The sequence below is a fragment of the Ornithodoros turicata genome, chromosome 6 (assembly GCF_037126465.1).
Source record: "Ornithodoros turicata isolate Travis chromosome 6, ASM3712646v1, whole genome shotgun sequence".
Lineage (NCBI taxonomy): Eukaryota > Metazoa > Arthropoda > Arachnida > Ixodida > Argasidae > Ornithodoros > Ornithodoros turicata.
Genome location: NC_088206.1, coordinates 68,305,188 through 68,329,756, shown reverse-complemented (window position 1 = coordinate 68,329,756; position 24,569 = coordinate 68,305,188). Strand labels below are relative to the sequence as shown.

The 24,569-nt window shown below is 44.0% G+C and overlaps 1 protein-coding gene and 1 long non-coding RNA gene across 3 annotated transcripts in view; both read right to left on the bottom strand.

Moving 5' to 3' along the window:
• LOC135397166 (PAS domain-containing protein cky-1-like) overlaps positions 1 to 5,329 on the bottom strand; it is a 69,619-nt gene extending 64,290 nt beyond the window's left edge. For both annotated transcript variants that reach the window (XM_064628545.1, XM_064628546.1), the window contains exon 1: positions 5,085 to 5,329. In XM_064628545.1, coding sequence (XP_064484615.1) covers positions 5,085 to 5,131 — 47 coding nt within the window. In that variant the 5' untranslated portion in view covers positions 5,132 to 5,329. The remainder of the gene's footprint in view (positions 1 to 5,084) is intronic.
• Positions 5,330 to 9,640: 4,311 nt separating this feature from the next.
• On the bottom strand, positions 9,641 to 11,942 carry LOC135398261 (uncharacterized). Its single transcript, XR_010424053.1, has 5 exons — positions 11,804 to 11,942; positions 11,350 to 11,712; positions 10,844 to 11,076; positions 10,067 to 10,264; positions 9,641 to 9,936 (listed from the first exon to the last, which is right to left on the bottom strand). It is a non-coding gene; the product is annotated as an uncharacterized LOC135398261 (long non-coding RNA).
• Positions 11,943 to 24,569: the final 12,627 nt, after the last annotated feature.

Here is a 24,569-nt window from a genome sequence, read left to right as displayed (position 1 = left end):
ACTTTTACTCCTTTTGGGGAGTAATTGCATTGCCACAAAAAATAGTCCCTTTAGGGAGTAAATGCACGGGAGTAAATGAATGTCACAGAGTGAAGACCGCATTTCACGCGCTGTTGTAAGAATCCCAGGTACATAATTGGTGCGCATGCATGAAGATACTTTGAAGCAAACCGTCAACCGTGATATATCGAGTGATATAAAATCTCGCGCCATACTATAGGGCACAATTTGCGAAGAAAGATGCGCTAACTGTTTCTTACTCTGTGTGGCTGGAAAGTTGCTCCGTTGTGTGAGTTATACAGCCTTATGTCGTTCAAATTGAGCAAGGGCACATATTTACGTAGACTTTTGCATTCAGGAGACCATTCGCGAAGTTTAGTGACAATTTGCAGTCCTGGGGAGTAAACGGCGGGACTAAATGTCGGGTTAGGGGACTAAAATGGGGAGTAATTGCAGACTAGGGGAGTAGAAGCTGCAATTACTCCCCGTTTGACTCCTTTTTTTCTTAGAGTGTATATCTGCAGTGCTGGGGAGTAAATGTCGGGGTAATGTCGAGCTAAAATGGAGCGTGATTGCAGAAGAGTATGAAGCTGCAATTACTCCCAGTTTCACTCATTTTTTTCTTAGAGTGATACATAGGCAAACTTATTAGTCAGAACACTAAGTGGAGTCAGTATATAGGAGGTGTCGCAAATTCATATTACAATTGAAGCACAGACGCATTTTAGCATATACGCTCTACAAAGGGATTACATTTAGTCCCTTCTAATTGGGGAGTAACTGCAGCTTCTAGTCCCCTATGGGATTACACCCTAATGTTAGTGTACAGTTACTGTAAAGTGAATGAAAATTTACTTTTCGAGTGTATTGTGCTTGGCGGCAGTGTTGGCGGTACTTTGTATAGACTTCGTTATAAATATCAATGCTCATAATTGTTGTAACCCTTATATGCGCATTAGGGAGGAGGCTTTAACAGGGAGTGTTTCCCTCAGTCTCCTCCACCCTATGTATGCGTAAAAAATAAAATCAATCAATCAATCAATCAATGTAGTCCCCTGACCTCGATATTTATACATGTGCAACACGGGCAGAACAAATGACATTATCGTCTAATGTCATTCGTGTCCCAAGTGGCACGTGCCACACGTCAGTTTGTAATGACATTAACCCCCATGATGCCGATGCGGCCCACTCACTAAGTAAAATATTATATAAGTTACGCTACTTTAAAAAAATTAAACCTGTACTTGTTGAGAATACACGTATAATATTCTGATACATAATAATATCAAGTGGGTCTTTGTGTGGAACACTTCTATTATACTTGAATATTTTATATTTTTATATTATATATTTATATATAATTTCAAATAGCGGTGAAAATTGCAAATAGCTTGGAACTTCTTTCGCCAAAAGATGTTTGAAAATGCTCAAATTTAACAAATCACATTGTGTTGTATACAGTATAGAATGTGGTGTTATGAAATTGTTACATGCGCTATAACAATGGGAGAGGACATATTTCATTGGCGAATCAGTTGTGGTCAGCTCAATAAGCAGAAAATGGCATTAAAGCAAATGCCATTAAAACTGCCCGTGCGGCACGAATGACATCACAACTTTTACTCCCCTTGTATTAATGTATATTACTTGTTTGCAGCGTATAACATCAGCGCTTCGTATCTGAACAGGAGACGAAAATTGCCTGATAACACCAACATCGTATACAAAGATGTCGTGTTCCACCGATATATCTTCGACTATATACATGAAAGCTTTTCAATGCATATATTTCGGCGACTTTAAACGACATTTACGTTGATCGATGCCCAACCTCGCCCGGTGGGCAAAATGTGAGCTCTAACTCAGCTATTTGTCTATCGACATTCATTCGTCATTTTATTGAAGAATAAATAAGATTGTGTTCGACTATATCCAATACACGTATTAGGTGTTGAAACCATGTCTTCCGTTACGTATTTATTTTTAGACGGCAACGTCATTATGGAAGCCGTCACACATGAAAATATATTTAGAACGGTGAATACAGGAACCAGTATACAGGTGTCCCAGAAAAAGTGTCATTGAATTATAATAATTTTTAAAAAATACATCACATATAGAATCATGCGGTCAACAGCATTTGTCCTTACTAGGTTTTTTCCACCTCCTGATTTGAATGTTATGTAACGTAAGTTTAATTATGTAAATCTTTGCGAACTGAACTCGGAAAGTTGCCAAGTAAAGGTCACTTTTTTACCCCACCAATGTGAAGAGCGTGCCGAATTTACTCATATTCATGATAATTGACAGTGATATTGAGGAGCTGATCATCATGCTTTACGGAGCACTCGGAGCATAGCGCGCGACGAATTTTTCAGCGCAATCGAATTTTCAGTCTGACGAAAGGTGGTTGGAAACCCGGCCCACACTGGGATAGTAGAACGAGATAACGCATTCACATGGCTTATCGGATCTGGCTTCCGCTGGGATCATGCCTTATTCTCTTTCCCAATTTCAGGAACTGTCACTTTTTCTACTGTCACTCTGTGGGCTGGGTTATTTTTTCCGATGGGATAGCTCCTCAATATCACTGTCAATTATCATGAATTTGAGTAAATTCGGCACGCTCTTGACATTCACTCTTAAAAATGAACTTCACCGCATAGCACGCTCCTAGCCAACCATTATCTCGAATGATATCGTTATCTGCCCTGATTTGTTGAAAACGGGAGGCGTACGCCTTTTTTTGTGACACTTATGCTGTTCATAATTGTCACAAAAAAGGCGTACGCCTCCCGTTTTCAACAAATCAGGGAAGATAACGATATCATTCGAGACAATGGTTGGCTAGGAGCGTGCTATGCGGTGAAATTCACTTTTAAGAGTGTTGGTGGAGTAAAAAAGTGACATTTACTTGGCAAATATCCGAGTTCAGTTCGCGAAAATTTACATAATTAAACTTACGTTACATGACATTCACATCAGGAGGTGCCAAAAACCTATTAAGAATAAATGGCGTTGATCGCATGATTCCAGGTAGCGTAGTTTTATTATTATTATTATTATTATAATTCAATGACACGTTTTTTGGGACACCCTGTATAGGAAAAAATATGGGGGAAAAGTGCATCGTAAGGTGTTTCGTATATACAAGGGGAGATCCATGGCGAAAGTTTTATTAAACTTCATACGTGCTCGTTAGTCGGATATCCGTGATTTAGGGATGACGCCGTTCGAATCTGCGCTTCGGTCTGCGGTCGTATATAACTGTAACTGTATGCTAGTTACCACTTTTGGTGACGGTATAATCGTAAAATAAAACTACACCTGGGCAGTGCCATATTTTTGCCACTTGCACGCTCTGAACGATCTTATTTGTCATCGACGGAGCAATTAATCGGCCTTTTTAATGTGCGATCTCTTTGAACTGCGAAGTGACAGAGGATTGCTGATGGTGACTTGGAAAAATAACTATCGTTTAAATGTAACGAGGATGTCAGGTAACTGCGGTCGACAGTACAGTGCTATATAAAATAAAGTTTTTGAAAATCGATTTTACTCGGATTCAGTTTCTTAAAACGTAATTAGGCGCTCACCTTGTATAGCGTGGTATATAGCAGTTACTTTTTCGAAATGTAACCCAGTAAACCATGTAACTTTCATACATGGCGCGGTCGGTCCGAAGCAGTCACGGGGATTTTACTTTTAAAAAGCAGCCAACATAAGTTCCAATTCCAGAAGCTTGTCAAAATAGTATGCTAGTTACCATTTTCACGAGCTAAACTGGAATTGGAACTTACGTTGGCTAAAGTATATAACTTCCGCGTGACGCTGCTTCGCAACGACCGCGGCATGTATGAAAGTCACTGGTTTTTGTTCTTCTTTCAACCGCAACATTTATTTGAGTATCAATTTATTAGTATTATTATTATTTATTATCGATTTATTAGGAGGAATATACAGTGACGGTAGTTAAATGACAGTGAGTTAGAAAATTAAAGCCTCTCATGAAGTCTGAAATTATTCACCTGACGGAGACGGTCATTGAATTCCATCAATATTGAATTATTGTTATTATTATTATACAGTCGAATTACCGAAAATTACGTTCAACTGGTAAATAATAGTAAATATAATATGAGCTTGGACGACGCGGTCCCTCATTGTCGCGAAGGGTTGCCAGAAAATCGTGAACGATTTCCTATCAGCAAATGACCTATCACTATATCGATCGTTAACCAATATGTCTTAACAAGAACGTCGAAATACAAGTTGTTGTTGTTGTTTTCTTTTTTTCTGTTGTATATGCATGATCCTCGAATATTGTTGTATCCACTGATGTCCTTCGATGGTGTATAAATATGTCAACTATCCAAATTATACTCGAACGATTCCGCGCCGAATGCCTTCATCGCCACCAGACTCCCGTTATCACGGACAATCGAATAGCTTATCAGATCAGATCCAGAAATTATATAAGCCACCTCGCATAGTTCATTCGGATAGCGCCAACTACATGGTCGGCTTATGATATTGACAGCGTTTTCATAACAGAGGGCATGATATAGTGGCTCTCGGTGTTGACTCGGAAGAAGAGTTGCGAAATATATATTCGCGGCAAACAATTACGACAGCGGCCATGTTACAGGCGGATAAGTTGCATGATGTTGGAATGTCATACGTAGACGTAGGTGAAGACGTATACGCGCATCACAGAATGTGGCGTGACCATTCGAGATGTTTTGTAAACTGACTTATTATTTCACTAAGTCACAAATCAAAACTTGTTTACTATGCACTTCCACTTCATTCACAATCTGGTCAGTCCGAAATTGAAACCGAAACCAGAACCGACGCGTCGTCCAGTAGCTGTTCGGTCCTCCCACACCACGCTACTATACAACCATAGCAACAAACGAACTACCAACATTAACCCCCCCCGCCCTGTTGTGTGATCCCCACCCCGACATCAGAGTCACGCGTCACACGCACACAAGCGGTGAATGAAACCGACCTTGCGTCGGGCTCACGACGGACACGCACAGCCGTGACTCAAGACACCCCCCCTCCTCACCACCTACCTGCACATCTGCAGGATGTTGGGACCGTTCGCCAGCATCGACGACATCCTCGTGCCGAACAAGACACTCACAGACACAACACAACAAAGTAGGCACGGAGCTCAAAATCCGTTCCGAATCGCACCAGGTTGCAGCGAAGCAGAAGACATGACGCGCGCACCGGACAAAAAAACTCGGTCTTGCTTTCGAACGCACGCAGACGAGAATGAAGCAGACGAGATTTCGAAGCAGATGAGAAAGCTGCGCGCGCGCTACCGTCCGAAACGGCGCACGCTGTTTCTGCGAAAAAAGGCGTAGCCAAAGACGAGCGGGAGGAGTTAAAGGAAAAGGTGGAGTTCGAGGCTCCGCCGCCAGGCGGACAGGATTGGAGTGCAAGGCAGGTGACGTAGCATGACGTCAACTTACAAAACGGCCAATGAGAATCGGGTGCGTCGTTTTGCCGGCGATATTTGCCTTTGGGAATATCAAAGCGCGGAATTGTGTCGGGGCGTTGGTGTACGTGTGTTGTCTGGGGTTAAAATGGGGGAGGAGATGCGAGGGGTGAGTCTGGGGATCAGCAGCGGTGCGTTGTTGTTGTTCTGCTTCTTTCTTTTTGTTTCGGTTTTGGTTTCTGGTGACGTCGGTACGTGGCTGTTGCGATATGAAAGTAAAAATGCGAACACCTGCGTGACAGTGAGTTATTTCTGAAGGGGCAGAAGTGGCTGCTACTGTTGCATGTATCCTTTCTTGTATGTACGAGGGGATTCAACGACATGCTTCTGTTGCTTGTTTCCTTATCACAAACAGGTAAGCAAAAAAAAAGAAAGAAAAACATTCAAGCCTTGCAAGCGCTTGTCGCCAAGATACAGGAAACGGAAAATAAGTTACACCGTGGTTGAACTTACAGTGAATGTTAAATGGGTACATGAAATGCTGAATCCACCTTGGAATACCCCATTTAATGCAGTCATCAAGATCCTGTCCATTTGATGTACGCGGTGATTGGCTGTGTCCACAAAGATCCGCTATTGGGGTGTTGAGGAGCACCCTAAAAAAAAAAAACGTGGAACGACCCAGAAGGCCCAAAAGAAACGTGTATTATCCGTTTCCTCGCTAATTCACGCCTCCTCCCTCATAAGGAAAAAAAGCAAAGTACTTCCTGGACATTTTAATCTAACCAACCTTCCTCATTTCCAATTATCCGCCCAACACAATGAAGCCCGTGTGTCTGTCTCGGAGGAGAAGGTCAGTTCTGTCGGCCAACAAAGTGTTGCCATGGACGTAAACCCATACTGACCACGTGCAGCAGGTGTCGATTCGAAACGCCTGGGGGCCTTTTTCGTCACGGCTCTAGGCCCCAGTCACGTCTTCGGGGCCAGGGGTTACTTGCAGGGGGCACACCCTCCTCTAAACGTCACCCCCCCTCCGTCGTTTTGTACTTAATTGCCGCCCCTCAGCAGCCGTCGTATCGTTATCTGCTTCTTCATATTTTTTCCCTCTCTCTCTCTATAAGACAAAGGAGTATTTCGTACAAAAAGAAGCGAGATGTGTGAGGCATATACGCACCTGTGCTTGTACGCCCATTTCAATAAGGAAAAGAATACGTGAATATGGATGCAGTGTAGTGAAAGTTGCTGCGCAGGCAGAGAGGCGCCGGCGCGTCGCTTGGAGATACCTGTATTACCATTAAAGGTCTTATAAGCGCTGTCGCACATAAAACCCAGCCGATAAGGCACACGGGTTGGTCTAGCAAACATTACACATTTCGATCGCGTCGTTGAAGTAGAGGACTGCGTTTATCCCGCTCCGAAATTTGCATCCTGATAGCCATTTGTCTGAAAGTTTATTGTTTTTTTTTGTTTTGTTTTTTTGCGAGTGTCGTGGTTATGTACAAGAAAAAATTAAAAATCAAGCAAAATCTCACCACATGCTTTTTCTATGGCCTATATATATCCCACTCAAAATGTGTCTTTTTTTTTTCCTGTGTGCGCTTCATTTTCATACCACCGCGCACAGGTGGCGCCAACATACAGAAGGGGATAACGTCACCATGTCGCATTGTTGTAGGCAGCGCCACCTGTGTGTGGTGATGTGAACGTGAAACAGGCACTAGAAAAATTGCGATGTTTGTGTGCTATACGCCATTGAAAATGCATGGGGTGAGATACTGCTTGATTTTTTTATTTTTTCTCTACATGGCCATAACACTCGCAAAAAAATAAAAAATCCAATAAAGCTTCAGACAAATAGCTATAAGTCTTCAAGGTTTGGGCATTTCTATACGATGCGATCGAAATATGTAACGTTTGCTATATAGACCCTCGTCTTGTGATTTCATCTCCTTCAAGATCACATTGCATGGGACATGTGCTGATTCGAAGCGGCATTCGAAAGGCATTCGTGACGTACTTCTTCATCTGGAACATGTCAAGTGGCAGGTCATCAAGAACATGTCAAGCTACAGCTTTTTTCCCCATCTGCACATCCTAGGGATGAAATAAAATTGAATTGAATTCAACAAGTCAAGTGACATTCGTGTTTTCAAGTATCGACTTTCGTTGGCCACTATAAGCCTATAGACCAGCTTCAGTCCGTGACGTCACGCGAAGCGGCGGCGCTGCCGTCAGTGTTGTTTGGGTCTGGTTGGCAAAAAGCGCGCGCGCTGAGCTTGACTCTTTGTGCAAGCAAACATGCCTCAAAGTTGTGCAGCTGTTGGGTGTGCAATGCGCTATACGAAAGACAACCCTGTGAGCTTTCACAGGTTTCCCAAGGAAGCACACAGACGTATGTTGTGGATCAACGCAGTAAAGCGGAAGAATTGGACGCCGTCCGATTATGACCGCATATGCGGCCTCCACTTCGTGCATGGTAAGTCAAGCTAGCACCGATCCGTAGCTGGATAATTTACCTTGTGCTGGCAGTAAGCTTGTTCTTGTTTTAAACAGGAAAGGCGTCAGATGATCCAGAACACCCAGACTTCGTGCCGTCCGTGTTTGTGTACGCAAAGCCGAGGACCGCCGCTGCCGTTGAACGATATCAGCGAGCTCAGAAAAGGAGACGCGCTGAGGAGCAACACCGTGATGGTGAGCCCACGGACTCTGAGGAACAAGTGGCCAACGATTGTGTAGAGGAAGTCCAGCCGGAGGGTAAGCCTTCCCGTGATCACAAGCATATATCTCCCCTGTGGCTATCTGTCCATATCTTTCTTAAATACAAGCTGTTCCTCCATGGTAGCACTGAGAAACTGATGGTTACCAATGTGGCAATTTTTCAATTGGAAAGTTATTGCGGGCCCCCAACCCAGTAACAGTTCATACCGTTCCAGGTGACATGGTTGATGATCATGAAAGGACAACATGCGAACAATGTGTGGAAACTGACATGACGTATTCTGTTCCCTGCCATATGTGCAGTAAGTAGACCGTGTACTATAAATAGTCTTCAGCTCTCTGACAGCATCTTCCTTTCAGCTCCCACCTTCCAGGAGCTCAACAATAATATCAGCAAACTACAAAACACCATTAAGAATCTCGAGAGGGACAATGCTGTGCTCAGAACTGCCATTTCAGTGAAGGCGGTAACAACGTTCTCTGCCTCGAGCCTCAACGACACTTCAGTAGAATTCTACACTGGTGTGCAGTCTATGGCGCTTTTCAACTTTGTTGTAAGCTTGGTCAGTGGAAAGAACATCTACCTCCCACGTGGGCTGAGTGTCCATGATGCTGTATGTATCGTCTTAATGAAGTTACGGCTGGCACTTCTTAACAGAGACCTTGCATTTCGTTTTGGTACAGCCGAGAGTACTGTGTCTCGCATCCTGTGTTCGTACTTGCCAGCTCTTGTGAATGAACTGAAGAGGTTTATTGTGTGGCCATCAAGGGAGGATGTACAAAATCGGCTGCCAACCCATGTGCGCCGGCAGTACCCGGACTGCAGGGTCATTATTGACTGCACGGAGTGTCATGTTGAGCGTCCTTTGGCATTTAAAGCACGAGCACAAAGTTACTCAAACTACAAAGGAAGCAACACGATCAAGTTTCTTGTGGGCATAACCCCAAGAGGTGCTGTGAGCTTCATTTCAAAAGCCTGGGCAGGAAGAGCTTCTGATAAGAAAGTAACTGAGTCATGTGGATTCTTGGACAAGCTGGAACCTGGAGATGTGGTCCTAGCAGACCGGGGCTTTCACGTTAAGATTGAAATAGCAAAGAAAGGTGCACGGCTAGTAATACCTCCGTTCACAAGAGGAAAGAGGCAGCTTGAAGGTAGGGAAGCAGAAGAGGCGCGACAAATTTCAAGTGTGAGGATACATGTGGAGCGGGCAATAGGACGGATGAAGGTGTTTCGAATTCTCAGGAACAGGCTTCCTGTCACACTGTTGAGGCATGCTACAGGCATTCTGATCATTTGTTCAGCAATTGTAAACATGAAGAAACCACTTGTGTAAAGTTGTGCTTGATAGCCACGTGTTAATAAATTTCTCTCAACAACAAATTGTGCAACAATGCTTCCACCAGCCATGGTCAAAATTTATTTACAGCAACCTTGGTAGGACATGCTCCTTCCAGAAAGCCCTCATTTTTTCCAGGACATGGCTGAAAAATACTCGATCATACTGTACAATTGTTACAGAGAATTCATGAGGAACCCAGACAACAAAATGACACACTTCCTTTTGACACACATGCAGCTGGGTCTGAATCTGTGTGTAGTAAGGGTGGTTCTTGTCTACGTTGCCATTCTGGGTCAAACATGTTGCTTCACGTGTCGTCCTACTTGGCTGTCTCAGAGAGAAGGGGCATTTGATCTCCAGCAAGCCGACACCATGGCAATCACATGCCCAAACACCATCAGGTGAGGCGCCGAGGAAGTGGTCCTAACGGCAAGAAAACATCAATTCCGAATACGTGAACAAACATACTTTAGCATAAGTTGTGAAGTGACATGCACTGCCCTTTGCTCTGAGAACGCTAGTTAACACGAAAAGTGATGCAAAACAAGCCTACCACAGGGTCAATCACGAAGCCAGCATCGTACAGACGGAAGTTCCTGTGACATGCTTTCATGTAATTAGCATAGTGGTGCTTTGCATTGTTTTCGTTGTCGAGGCCCCACTTCATGGCTTCAGTTTGTGGAGTACTCCGTCGTTGCAGCACCACATCCAAAATGCTCTCTGGGGATGACGTCGTTTTAAATGTCTTGATCTGAACAAAAGAAAGCAGAAGGTGTCTCGTAACTCGCAACGAGATGTATCCGTACACTATTTCCTTAAACTTGTTACTGCCCGTTTCAGTAAAGGATTGGCTGCGACATGCTCCGAGTCTAGGAGGGGAAACGTCATAGTACTACACCCCATGCAAACAACCGAAATCGAAAATAATAATGAGTGATCGACAAAAAAATAAAACCACATCTCGGGTACCCGGTGACTGATTGAGGACCCAAACCGTCCATATTTTGCTTCTTTCCACAACAGGCTTCTGCTTTGCTGTCTCGTAGCTTTCTCTATCCTCTCAATTTCTTTGAGAGGCACAAACATGTCATCCATGAAGGTGTCCCGCGTGCTGCTGGTCTTCTGGGCTCTCCTTTGAAGCAAAGCGTCATTTTCGCAACAATAGATTAGACACCAATGTTAGCCAAGCCTGTTCTGAGTATCAGGGCTACATCTTCACTTCATGGCATAAGAGTGACGAACATCTGGGCGCAAACTGTCATGAATATGGCCTAGCAGTTCAGCATGTCCACTAAGGTTTTGCAGTTGCGAATATGGATGACTGACATACCTGAGTAGCGTATAGCATTGCTCGTCTTCTGAACCAGAGTCAGTGTCTTCTGGATCGAGTTTTGGGATACTTCGGAGTACAACGGCACCTGGGGCAATCCTTTTTAGCTCATCGAAGATATTTTTGTCCGTAGCTGAATATTGTTCGGATGTGTATGGTGGTTCCGTCTTCATTAGCCTTTTTGCTTTTCGGGGTTTGCTCAAGTCCAGTTCATCCAGGGCCACCATATTTTCCTGTATTGGAACAGGGCAAAGAAGGAGCTTGGGAATTAATGATGAAGGGTGATGCATTCTTGGCCATCAGATCACACATGTAAGCAATAAAATGTATGACGCAAAATCTCATTTGCCAAGCATTCTCCCTAGAATGTGCACAGCTTCCCACAATTCATGCAATACAAACAGGATTAAGGCAGTGGGGATTACGATGATCTACCGACGACGTAGATGCGAAATTATCTTGCTCTTACTCCTATCCACGCATGCTACATGCCAGGTTATGTGTACCTTTTTTGACGTCGCCTTGTTCCAGACGCATTGCTTCGACGTGCATGAAACATCACGCTTTTGTGAGGCATACTCAACAGCAAAGAGGACTGCTGCTACATGGCTGCACACAGTACTGAGGCTGAGACGTGTGAATAAGGCATTAGTTAAGCATGTCTACAAGCTAAATCGAGAAACAGAACCGTTGTCACACCTACCCTGCCATGCATTGACAGTGGGCTGTAAGCACTTGCTCAGTGAGAGAGTCAATGCAGACCCACACGTCATGGCCCTTTTGGGTGACACGTTGTGATGGCATTACTTCTGCTCTGACGAAGCTGACCTTCCTGTCCGGTAACCAGAGTCTACAGCTCCTCACAAGACCTATGACAAGCACAACTTCGTGAAAAGGTTGGCCGCTAACACCATTAGTGGCCAAAACAACGTTAATGTACTCAAAGAAAATGCCACCAACCTGACTCGAAGTAATTGTACGCTTCCATGGACTTATACGCTTTTACTGTATCCGGAGTGAATTCGCTGCTGGAAAACAGTAGGTACACCACAACGGCAGGCATGGTCACCGCTGGGCACTGCTGCTCGGCGTCATCACCTTCCAGCCACATTTCTTTCCGAATTACGTACGGATCATCGTAAACAACACCATGTACGTGCAGTTTTTTCCGATAACGATCTTTCTCAGCGTCGCTGAGGCCGTCAAAATACGTTGCCATTGCGAACGATTACAACCGACGAAGCAACGCACGTGTAATGCACACGGTTCGTTTTGCCAACCAGCCGTCGTCTGCTCTCCGCGCATGCGCAAATGCGGCGCGTTGTTTACAAACAAGGAAGAGGTCTATACGTCTTGGCACTATATATGAGAAGGTACATCTTTTCATGGAGGAGAATGTTTACGAGTAATACTTGCATTAATTGCTTTTGCGGGATTACAGGGGGAGAGGGTGGTTCGTTATTTTCTGAGGGGAATGGTTAAGCCTGACTGTTTTTATACTTTGGCAGTTTGACTACATATATATCTTAGTAAATATCAACCAATCGCAACGATTATACCTTCAAGCCAACGACTTAATTATTCCCATCTATGAAATGAACAAGGGCCCCTTATTTTTCGTACGAATGATATTGGAATATTTGGATCATGAAACATTCGTCAATGTTGCGAATCACACGTAAATAAATTTCCTCTCATAAACACACATGAAGCTGTGCAATCGGTATGGGATACTATATAACATTACTGGTAGTTTTGGTGCCAAAATTTCGATGTCACAATTCACGTTTACATTCACCACCAGTCTCTGGCGATAAAACTCCCCATTCATCATCATAAAATAAAGCTGTTGTTCTTCTTGTTACATTGTGATGCAAAATAAAAACGATCTTCCGGTTATACGGGTAATTTCAGTTCTATACTTAGAAACCCTAACTTTCTGCGTCTGCCCGTGGGAAAGACCCTTACCCACATTACAGCTGACCCACACTCTTAAAAATGAACTTCACCGCATAGCACGCTCCTAGCCAACCATAATATCGAATGATATCATTATCTGCCCTGGTTTGTTGAAAACGGGAGGGTACGCCTTTTTTGTGACAATTATGAGCAGCATAAGTGTCACAAAAAAGGCGTACGCCTCCCGTTTTCAACAAATCAGGGGAGATAACGATATCATTCGATATTATGGTTGGCTAGGAGCGTGCTATGCGGTGAAGTTCATTTTTAAGAGTGTACCGCTATGTACCCCCGAGGTTGAGGCCCAAAACCTTACCCGGGTATTGGTTGCGTTTCGAAGGCAGGGTCTTTCTGAAGCGCTGAATCAACATGAGCATTTGCAACAGCATGCCCTGTCACGAAGCGTTTATCGATGCCGCGTTTACTGATACGCTATCCCGTATGGCGACATTTCATTCTACGGATAACAGATGGTGTTGTATACCACATTTACTTTCTCTACATGACATTCTCGGATAAACATAAACAAGCCTTCGCGCCACAACTTCCGGTGCCACGAAGACTTCCGGTTCTTCCCCGACTGTAAGGACGATCAGAATCAAACGCCATGCAGAATTATATCTTTCGCTTTCCTGATTTGTTGGAAACGGGAAGCGTACGCCTTTTTGTGACAATTTGAATTGAAAAACAGAGCTTCACCGCATAGCACGCTGTGCGCCAACCATTGCCATGAATGATAGGGTTATCGCTTCCGATTCGAGGAGAGAACGGGGCGTACGCCTTTGTGTGGCAATTTGGGTATATGGTAATTGCCACAAAAAGGCGTACGCCTCCCTCTCTCCTCGAATGAAAAGCGATAACCCTATCGTTCGCGGCAATGATTGGCGCGCTACGTGCTATCATGTGGTGAAGCTCAGTTTTTAGAGTGTGTTTTCTGTGAAACCGGATGTCGTTTTGGCACCATACCGGAAGCGGTGAAAACGGCATGTCTACACACTCTAAAAACAGGACACTCTAAAAACAGAACGTGCTATGCGGTGAAGTTCAGTTTTTAGAGTGTATCCTTCTGTATACGTCCTTCGAGACGTTTTTCTTCATTTCCCATGCGTTGAACAGGATACAAGCTGCATTACTGAAATAGGATAGTCATGATAGGCTTGCCGCACATTGCCTGTGGTGCCTTTGTGCCTTTTTAAGATCAAAACTTCAAGGTCGCAATCTATAGGTTCAGATTAAAAAAACAACGATATATCGTGTCCGGGTAACTCTAAGTACTCAGTAGGAAGTAGGAAAGTAGGAAGTACTCAAAAAGAATCCTCGACAAAACGTCGGTGAAGGCGCGAAGCCAACAGCGCATAACATTGCAAGTAAAACATGAGACAATTGATGTTCTCAGGCTGGAACACATAGAAAGGACAAATACATACAAAGCCTCAAGTGCCTAAGAAATTAATGGTGAAAGATAGAATCTTTCATCATTGCAAGTAAGCCTTCGGAAGCTACAGCTGCTTCAAAGAATGGCAAGTATGGTACACTATATAATACAAGGGACGCCGTATGCTCGCTGAATGTCTAGATAACTTGATGCGTGGAGAAAGCTTACACACTCTTATTGGACAGCGGAGTCCCCGCTAAACAGCAAAGTCATGCTTATAGAAAGGGACTCCTCTGTGTTTTTGATTTTCTATATCATTTCTATAGCCGTAACGGCGCTGCAAGCGATGGACGCAAGCCAAGCAGCCTTACGGCACGGAAACGTGATTCTGTACCCTGCTGGCAGGCCCGTTGCGTCCGATATAGCGTTTACGTTTTGCGTTTGCGTTAAGAAACTCTATTCTAAAGCTCCCTATTGACACCGTTGCTCCGTATATAACGGAGCTCCTCTTGATGCTTGGCGTCTTCATCTGTCTGTATAGCTTATGACTATATATTATAGAGCGCTGATAAATAGGCACTAAAAACTCCCGAAATATGCATGAAACTAATAGGCACTGAAAATCTTCGAAATATGCAGTAAAAATAATCAAATGTGCAATGGTTTCCATTGTTCTTGGTACGAAACCAATGCACCAAATGGCTACTATTATAAAGGCTAAAATGGCTAATAAAAAGTGAGTATTTTATTAGGGATAGCACGGTAAAATAAAGCCGCGCTTTCGTTCTGCAGCACACAACAAAGAATACTTGCGCCACAGCAGAGAGCGAGCTGAGACGGCTTTGCGCTCGTGGTTGATAAAATATAGCGTAAACGCAGGCTATAGCTGTATATGGTGGACGAAACCCATGCTCGGGCTTGTTTCGGCACTGCGTCATGCCGATTAAAATGCGAACGCATTCGTAATGGTGATGTTGCGCAGGTGAAGTACGGTCCGTCGGCCATGCACGGAGGATGGAGCAGCCAGGGGGCTGAACACCGCGTACACTTCATCCCACCGAAACGTGAAAAATATCCGATTCCGACTAGAATTTTCGCCAAAGATGACCCAACGCCGTCCCGAACCGTTCATGAAAAAAGAAAAAAGAAAAGGAAATGAAAGAAGAAACAGAAAAGAAAGGGAAAAAATTAAGCTCTCGCACCTGAAAATATGGCAAAATATGCTTCTTTTCATGCACTTTCTCGAGAAATATGCCACAACGTATACAAAACATGCATTTATCTTTATTTTTTAATTTCTGCGTTAGCACCGCGAAGCAACTGTGGCTATGAGCGGCGTACAGACGTGGACAGATGGAGAGAAGACGGCAAGAAGGAGTGGTGGACAGGAGGGTTAGTGTGCGTCCTGGGCCGACTTCGGGGGGAACTGTGCCGACATTCATCTGGAAAGTCTTCGGAAAACCCAGGGAAAACCTCAGACAGCACAGCCGGTGACAGGATTCCAACCCGTGTCACCTCCCAGTCTCCGCGTGGAAAACGTGCATTTATATGTACTATATAGAACTCTTCTGATCGGTCCCAAACCAATACCACGTGCCAATACCAATATCAATGTGCCAATACACCGTGCCAATACTAAAAAGTGTTTTTTCGTCGTCCACATACGAAACCATATCGAGAAAAAACAAACACGCATTTTCGTGAAAATTCGCTATCTTTAACCCCCGTTGTTGCAGAGCCGTATATGGGAAAGCCTCAACAGTGAACTGCTAAAATGGTATACCGTTTTTTTGTTCTTCGGTATACCGATTTTTGTTCTTCGACAGTCGTGGTCTGGTATAGACGGAACCTCCGAACCCGTTCGAAGGTTCCGTCTATACCAGGCCACGAATGTCGAAGAACAAAAATCTGCCTTATGTCGTCATTTGGGAACCATACGATATCGTCAATGCAGCCAAATACCAATTAGCAACACACGTATATACACTCAGGTAGAAGAGATAATATACTTGATCACCACTCATCTCGAACGAAGGGGTCGAACGAATCAAGTCGCGAGACAACTGAGTTTAAAAGAAACTATAATTCGAAAACAATATATTGGCGGCTCGTCGAGGGCTTTTATCGCAACCGTCGTTTATCGCTCAGCATCTTATCGAAACCAAATGAATAACAGCGGGGAAATATGCAAGCTTAAAGGGGCACTAAAACGCAAAAACAACTTGCTCTCAAATGAAAGTCCGCGTTTCAGTTAGTATAATGAAAGCAAAATTAGTTCACACTGCGCTACCGTGTAGAAGAAAATCGCGGTGAAAACAGAGTCGTCTTTGGCGGCAACGAATGGGATCCCCAGGAGGCAAAGATTAACGGCATCCAATGAGACAGCAGGAGAAGCGAGCGTATACCTATCGTGGGCAGGGGCGGATTTAAGGGGGGGGCGACCCCCCCCCCCCCCATAGGTTGTGGTTTATGTAAAAACCCTATCTCCTGGATGATGCTGTGCCGCAAAGCACGAAATTTCTTTTTTTTAAGACCGCCCCCCCCCCCTCCATGACAGACCCTTAAATCTGCCCCTGATCGTGGGCATGTGGATTTGGAACGGGTCCCATCGTAGTGTTCCGTATATGCGCGGGCACTGCTGCATTTTTCAATACCGATTCACTGAATTGTAGCCCAGAAACAGTTCTCGCGAATGTTCCACTGACAACACTTATCTTCACGTCCTTCGGACAGCGACGCCAGTCCGCTTCGCAACGCGCACTATGTTTTTCACCGGGATTGCTCCATGGCGTGGCACGGGCGTGTGCACGCGCAGTATGAACTAAAAACACCGATGCACGAGCTGAAACGACGTTCACTGCTTAGCGCCGTAGGTAGTTTAATTAGTAGTTTAACCAGCTGCACCAGCTTACTGGCTCCCTGGTGGATGCAAAGAAGGAGGGTCTGGTATATTCACATGCACCTCCACAGGCGTTTCATTCAGCATCTTTCAGTTCGTATTTTGTTATTCGCTAATCCTTTTTTCCCTTTGTGCGGGAGATCCCCATCTGGGGGCGATGTCACATCATCAGTCATGTTGGTGCTCACTGGCGGCGAAGACAAATGTTGCTAACTTCGTATATATACTGTGTATAGCAGGGGAAATGTATAACGAAGAGGCTAAAGTGCTCTTCGAATGATTGCGCACGTTTTTGAGACTATCAGAACTGCGCGCTCTTATGAGTCGACAAAAGGAAGAAGGAATAGAAAAATTAAACCTCCCATTGCACACCGGTCCTTGTGATGAATCTATCCATCTATATTATAGCCTTTTGGAGGAGTTATCGTGTCCTATTACAGCTATGTACTCTCCCACCATCCTACCTCGCGTATCCCATCGAAAACGGGTTAAAAAGAGTATCGCTAGTAAACATATGATCCACGACGTGCGTATTGGTGTGTCGTTTAATAGAAAGGTCATCGGAGAGTCTCTCTGTTGTATCAATCGATGCACACTCTTGAAATGACCAACCGTATACACTGATGCTATATATACGACGACAAAAAATAGTGTCTATCTGAATCATGTATACTACGACGCTACTGAATCATGTCCTGATACGAAAGGGAATGAGTACATATATACTGGCGTTATGGAAAACGTTTTTATTTCTGTTCAAGGTCATTTAATTGCTGCACAATTGCTGCACAAAAATGTATACTGTATATGTATATTGTATATCTGTATACTGTAAATGTATATTGCATACTGCCTTTCGGTCTGCTTTCATTCAGGCGAAACTGAAATTTTTCGCAAAGTTCTTTCCTTCGCTGGATTGTCATGTTGGAGAGTCCAGCATCACTGGCATTAGAACTGGCTCCAGTATGCTCAATAATGACGACGACGATGATAACAATCCGATAATGGGGACGTAAATGATAAACGAAATATTCGTTCACGTCTACTGGGTCGTTGCGCATGCGCATGGGGCACGCAGGCGGCTGCAAAATCAGCCATGGTTACGCCACACAGCGGAAATAAGGACAATTTATCCCGATCTCATAATACTGGCAGTATAGATAGCAATCATAAATTCACAGGCTCCAGATATCTTGGCTGTGCTGTTGGCACTTTGGGATGACGGTTTTACGAGATACATATATGCTCTTGAAAAAGCTTGTGCGGATAAAACACTCGAGAGGTCTTTCCAGCATGGAGATCGAAACAGGCTGGAAAAGTCAAGACATACTGTATATGTGCACAGCCTGTTTATAATAAAAATCTGATTACTGTTGCAGCCCGCTCACATATACTTCATACTTTCGTAGTTTTTACAGGAATGATGAGTGACGACTCAGTGGTCGGTTCGCAGATTATCCCCCCCCCCCTCATCTTTTTCTGCGTGTTGTACACAAAGCAATAAACAAATTTATTTTCGCGTCAGTCTATATGACATCAGGGGAGGGAGTTCCTCGGCCATTCCATAGGTCGGTATTTATTAGAATTCATTCAACATAACGCCGATACTGCCCATCATATCAACTCCTCAACCATTCTCGCGGGTCCCGCCACGGGCTGCTGTGGAAATATAGAAACTTTCCATTCATTTCATTCATTCACCGTCAAAGCCCAGACCTGCGAGCGTGCGCTGTCTTTCAGGAATGGCGTGGGTATATACGCTAAGCTTTTGCGGGAGCGTCTCGCAGAATTCCGGCTACAGTTTATCGGCTACTCCTCAGATCCTTAAGATCCGGAAAAGCAAAGTTCACTCAAAAAGTACTCGTCAAATATTACAACAACAACAACAACAATACATGATGACGATGAGATGGGCTGTTTCACCGTGGTGGTGCGGTACCCTACACCATTGCACGTGGAACGTTATATGAAGATTATGAAGGTAGGATGAAAATACGAGAGAGAATTAAAGCGTCCACTGGATTGGTAAAATATTAAAAAATAAATTCGTACACCTCGTTTAATTGTCAGTTATTACGTTCCGTACGACATGTGTATGAAATGTGGCTCTTTGATTGGGCTCGTCGTGTTTCTGCGCACGTGCATGATCCTCCATGTTGCTTACTGTCTCATCACAAGTCACATCGACAGTTCAGCATGATCTTTATTATGAATACTATTATTTTCCAGGTTTCAACAGAAAGCTATATGAGTATAGGCAGCTACGACGGGCAATCAGCTCTCTAACTGTATAAGGTATGTGCATTACTCCACATTTTAAAGAGTGATGTTAAACGGTAGGAGCAACTTATTTATTTACACATGGTAACAAGACTTTCGTGTACGGGACTGCACTTCTTCAGGTTACAAAAATATGAACATGGTGCAGGAACATATATACAGTTGACGAAGGAGTTTTCGTATGAGAGGGTAACAAGGTGATGGAAAGGATGTAAATACAGGTAAAAATGAAAACAACATAAATACAAACGAATGGGTTTGTATTCATTCGTTGTATTTCGTTCTTATTTGTTATTATTTATTATTGTTATTGTTCGTTTGTATTTATGTTCTTTTCATTTTTACCTGTATTTACATCCTTTCCATCACCTTGTTAACCCTCTCATACGAAAACTCCTTCGTCAACTGTATATATCTTCCTGCACTATGTTCATACTTTTGTAACCTGAAGAAGTGCAGTCTCGTGCACGAAAGTCTTGTTACCATGTGTAAATAAATAAGTTGCTCCTACCGTTTAATATCACTCTTTGATCTACTCATCACCGGCAAGTTGACATCGCCTATTTTTCTGTCGTCGTAATCTACATTTTAACGAAGAAACCCAGATACTAAAGTCATCCACAAACGATATGTTCTTTTTGCGTCTCTGTCATCGCGGAAAATTCGCGATCCGGATCCGGATTGATAATCAGGATGTGACCCAAGCCCATTGATATACTTACAGTCAATACTCATATAGGAGGAGGGCTCCAATTTATATCTCGTTACCGCATTGGTGAGGCCAATACATCAAGCTCCAATTAGAAAGAGGGTAAATCACGCAAAGAGCACTATTAGGAACGGCATACTTGCACGACTTCCAATCAAAAGCCCCGAGCAATCGGTATAAAAAGAAATTGGGATTCGTCTAACGACCATCTTATATAGAGAGAGGCACTCGCCGAAGGAATAATCGGGTAATGTTCGCTCTTTCGGTGCGGGAAACCTGGCGGCGCAATTGGGATATATTTCCGGACCCAGATGGTTCAAGTGTGTTTTCATTTCACGAAGAAAGAAAAAAAAACTATTAGCTTTTGTAGAACGGGGTTATTCGTGACGAGCGCGTCAGGCTAATTCGTTCTAATATCGTCCATATCTGCCCAGATACGATTGCGAACACTAATCACGAAATGCTAAAGGGCGTATAGTTTTTCGTATATGTACCTTCTTACAGAGTCTTAATCGAATATTTTACTCCGTTCGTCTCCGTTGGGATTGCTCATGAGGTAAGGCAAGCCATTCAGTAAGTTGTCTCTGCCGCATTGTCACCATATCCACAGTGAAGCATCCTTTACAGGAGTGTCATTTTTTTTACAAAAAGAAAAAAAAAGTGTGCGGATATTCGGATTTTTCGGATACCGAAGCGACTAATCTGCACAGACTTAAAAAATACAGTATTGGAAGCGACAGTGAACAGATACTATACGGACCATGACGCAGCATCACCAAGCATCATAAGCGCTATGCTCTCTCCCTCGATTGGGACGTGAAATACTAACCAACAAAAAAAATATTAATAAACTTTCGCACGTCACACGTTTAACATACTATCAGGTATTTTAATCACGCTCACGGCAGGCTAGCCATTGCAGACGACAGGCAGGTGACGTGTCGTCTGCCATTATTATCTCGAAGCAGACGATACGAAACACCTGCACGGCAACTACGTTCGCGGTGATACCCAGCATTCGAGCGCAGAATGCATAACACGTTTTTCCTCTTCTGTTGTTGAGGCAATGACGTATAGAGCAGACCAAATTAAACGTAACCGAATCACCGACGTCGTCGAAAGTAAAACATCCGTAATTCGGATTCATCTTTCATAATTCGAATGATCCAGATAAAGGCTGCTGCAGCATGTTCATAATCAACGGTCGCATCTCATGTGCAGTCTCGACCAAGCACCATCCCAACATGAGCGATGGGCCCTTAACGCCGACCTTCCACCTAAATTGGGCTACTGATACCCCGATACCCCTACCGGCAGAGCTCCCGCCTCATCATTCTATCAAATACACGGAACTGATTCGAAACAACGAATGGGCTTACATACACACCATTACAAATAAAAAGAAAACGCGTCGATACAACAAGCCGGGAAAGGGTCATCACGAACGGTCAAGTTCGAAATCCGCTTCGCCGCCATGATATACGACGGAGCGCAGCCAGCGCCACCTTGCGGAACTAAGCCTAATTTCTGTTTCTGCTTTGATTTTGCGCCGGCGCGGCCGCCATACGCTGGCTTTTGTTTCTTTTTGTTTTTTAATTGGACCGCTCTTTCTCTTTTGCGTCAGATAGACTACACCCCTCTTTGAGAGTCCATGTACAGTAATAAATGGCTGGAACATGTTGTTGGCAAGTCACGGATTGGGCAGCAAGAGGCAGCCTATCGTTGAATGATCTGCGAGTGAGAGTTTGGGCAATAAGGGGGTTGTCTCTCGTTTGATGTGGGTTCGAGATTAACGTAGCGCGCCCGCTTTGTAATGGGGGTGGAGTTGCGAGGGGTAAGGCACATTGAACTCGAGGTGGTGGTATAGCAGCATTGTGAAATGTTTTTGTGCTGCGCTGAAGCGATGTATTCGTTTTGCGAAATGGGATGTGTGATGGTGGGGGGGAGGTGTTTGACGGATCTGTGTTTTACTTTGCTCTTTAACGTTGTCTGGATGTTGCAACAACTTCTGAAGGCACGCGAGAGCACTCCATTCTGTTCTTGAAACGGCAAGTTGAAAGCAATAAGGAAATGCTGAACGCCGAAAAACGATGCTTCACCACATTACACGCTCGAGGGTAACCACTGCACAGAACGATGTCCTTGTCACTTCCAATTCGAGGAGTACGCTCCTTCTAAGACCATTAATGTAAATGGAAGCTATCAAAAAAATAAAAAATAAAAATAAAATAAAAGAAAAGGAAAAAAGAAAAAAACGTACCCTTTTATTTTCATTGAATCAACGGGAACGGGAGCCATGCTGTAGATATCATTGGGATTATATATATTATATATATATAAAAACTGCACGGCGCGCGCCAGGGCGATAAAGTGCTTGAGTTTCCCCGTCAGCTTTCTACTTTTCTGTTTCTCTTTTTTTTTTTTTTTTTGCTTTGCGCATTTTTTTCGGATTCTTTCTTCTTTTGTGAATTTACATGAACGTTTGTGGACGAATATAATCCCAATGATATCTACAGCATCGTTCACAAACGTTCATGTAACTTCACAAAAGAAGAAAGAATCCGAAAAAAATGCGCAAAGCAAAAAAAAAAAAAAGAAACAGTGCTTATGGCTACGCGGCGGTCAATGACGTCATAGGAAGGAGTGAGAGGCAGGAAGGATGGTACCCATCCTGGGCCGGCTTCAAAGGGAACAGTGCAAGGGAACAAGATGGAAGTCGATCAGAAAACCTCGAGAAAACGGTTGGGAAAGACGGTCGTGTGGTTCGATTCCAGCACGTTTCCAGTCTTCAGCAATTTTTTTTTCTATTTTTTTTTTTTTAATCTACCAATGCTGTATGCTCTGGAACAAGGAGCGGTGAAAAGTAGATAGATGCATAAAGAGGCCACAGCATCCGCAGCGCAAATGCAATCGAAATGCTAAAACAACAACATCGCACACCACGTTGTTACACACTGTGTAGGAGATATGGTAGTCTAGTAGGTTAGGCGTCCCCATGTTTGAAACGTTCGTCCGTTGCAGAAGAAAATAAATATTCACGAATGTTTCGCATTCGTACTCACACGGGATACGCTCGTGGTACTACGTAACACTTTTCTGCCCCACAAGGCATATATGACTGTAGTATATATTTCTCCGCTTTAAAAGACCCACTCCGAGCGCCTTTGGCTTCGTGTCGGAAACGTGCGCACACACCAACGCTGCATGTGTTCTCGTCAGTTACCCGCTTCATACTGCTTTTATCGCCCGCAAGTGGAATTTGCATTAAAGTAACGCTGGTTATAATGAACTGTGCCATCGCATTTTGCTGTAAAACTTGTTTCTTACCCGTTTCCAGACAGTTTGAAGCGAGATGAATACGCAGACGACACTCTAAATAGCGGAGACGGAAAAGGTTGTCACGTGATGTCGCTGCCAGTGATTGGCCGAGGTACACGCTCGTTGGAATTTGCGCTCGGCGAATCCTTGTCCGACTCCGAACTCGAGTTGGACTCGGCTCTGTTTGCTGCTTCGTCCCACAGATCTCTTGGTTGTCAAGAGCGCAGAGAGGGGATAGTTGAGCTCATGTGACGAATGGGGATAACGTGAGTGTGAAATTAGGGTAGGAAAGGGCAGTAAGGTAAAGGGGTAAAAATGAAACCACGTAGATTCTGATACAAGGTGAAAGGCAGTAGTTTATCTGGAACCGCAAGTACGGGGAGGGGGGTGGCATCACACTGAGCGTTCATCAAGTTCGCGCATGCTCAGTTCACCCAATTTGAGCATCATTTCAGCTCATTCATGCTCATGAGTGAATTTTGCTCATGCTCATATTCTCGTTTGCTCGCTCATCTTGCGCAGCTCTCCGTTTGCTCACGCATGCTCATGAGGGAGTTTTATTTATTTATTTATTTATTTATGTTCACCAGCGCCTGGAGTGGAAGCCTGTCATACTTTGGATGGGTTGGCTAAAAAGAGAACAACTAAGTGTTCGAATTTTCCACATTTTCGACTGAAGGGCAGGAAAGATGTAGTGGCCATCTATGGTTTTCCGTGGAACAAGGAAGCTCTTATTGCTTGGGAGAAGTGAGTGCTCTTGACATGCAAATTTCCTCACTTCTTTTCTCAAAGATGACCAGGGTGAAGATCCGAAGGACTAAAACCTTGCAATCAATTTTCGCAAGTGACCTTGGAGCTCCAGGGTGGGGCCACGGCCCCCTTGCCCCCCTCTTTGTACGCCCATAACTGTGAACGCATGCACCCTCATCAATACTATTCTTCAACAGCGCACCCCTGAAGTTACTCCAATACTTCCAGACTGTACTGGATCCGGTACATTTCATGCATCTCAGTTCATAAAGAAATATAAATAAAAAAAAGCACAAGATTTGCATGTTTATCGCACGCTGCATACCACTATTCTTCAACAGCGTGCACTGGCTCCAACACTTTCAGACCGTACCGGATCCGGTACACAAAAGTAAAAAATAATGGTACAAAATTTGCACATTCACCACACGCTGCA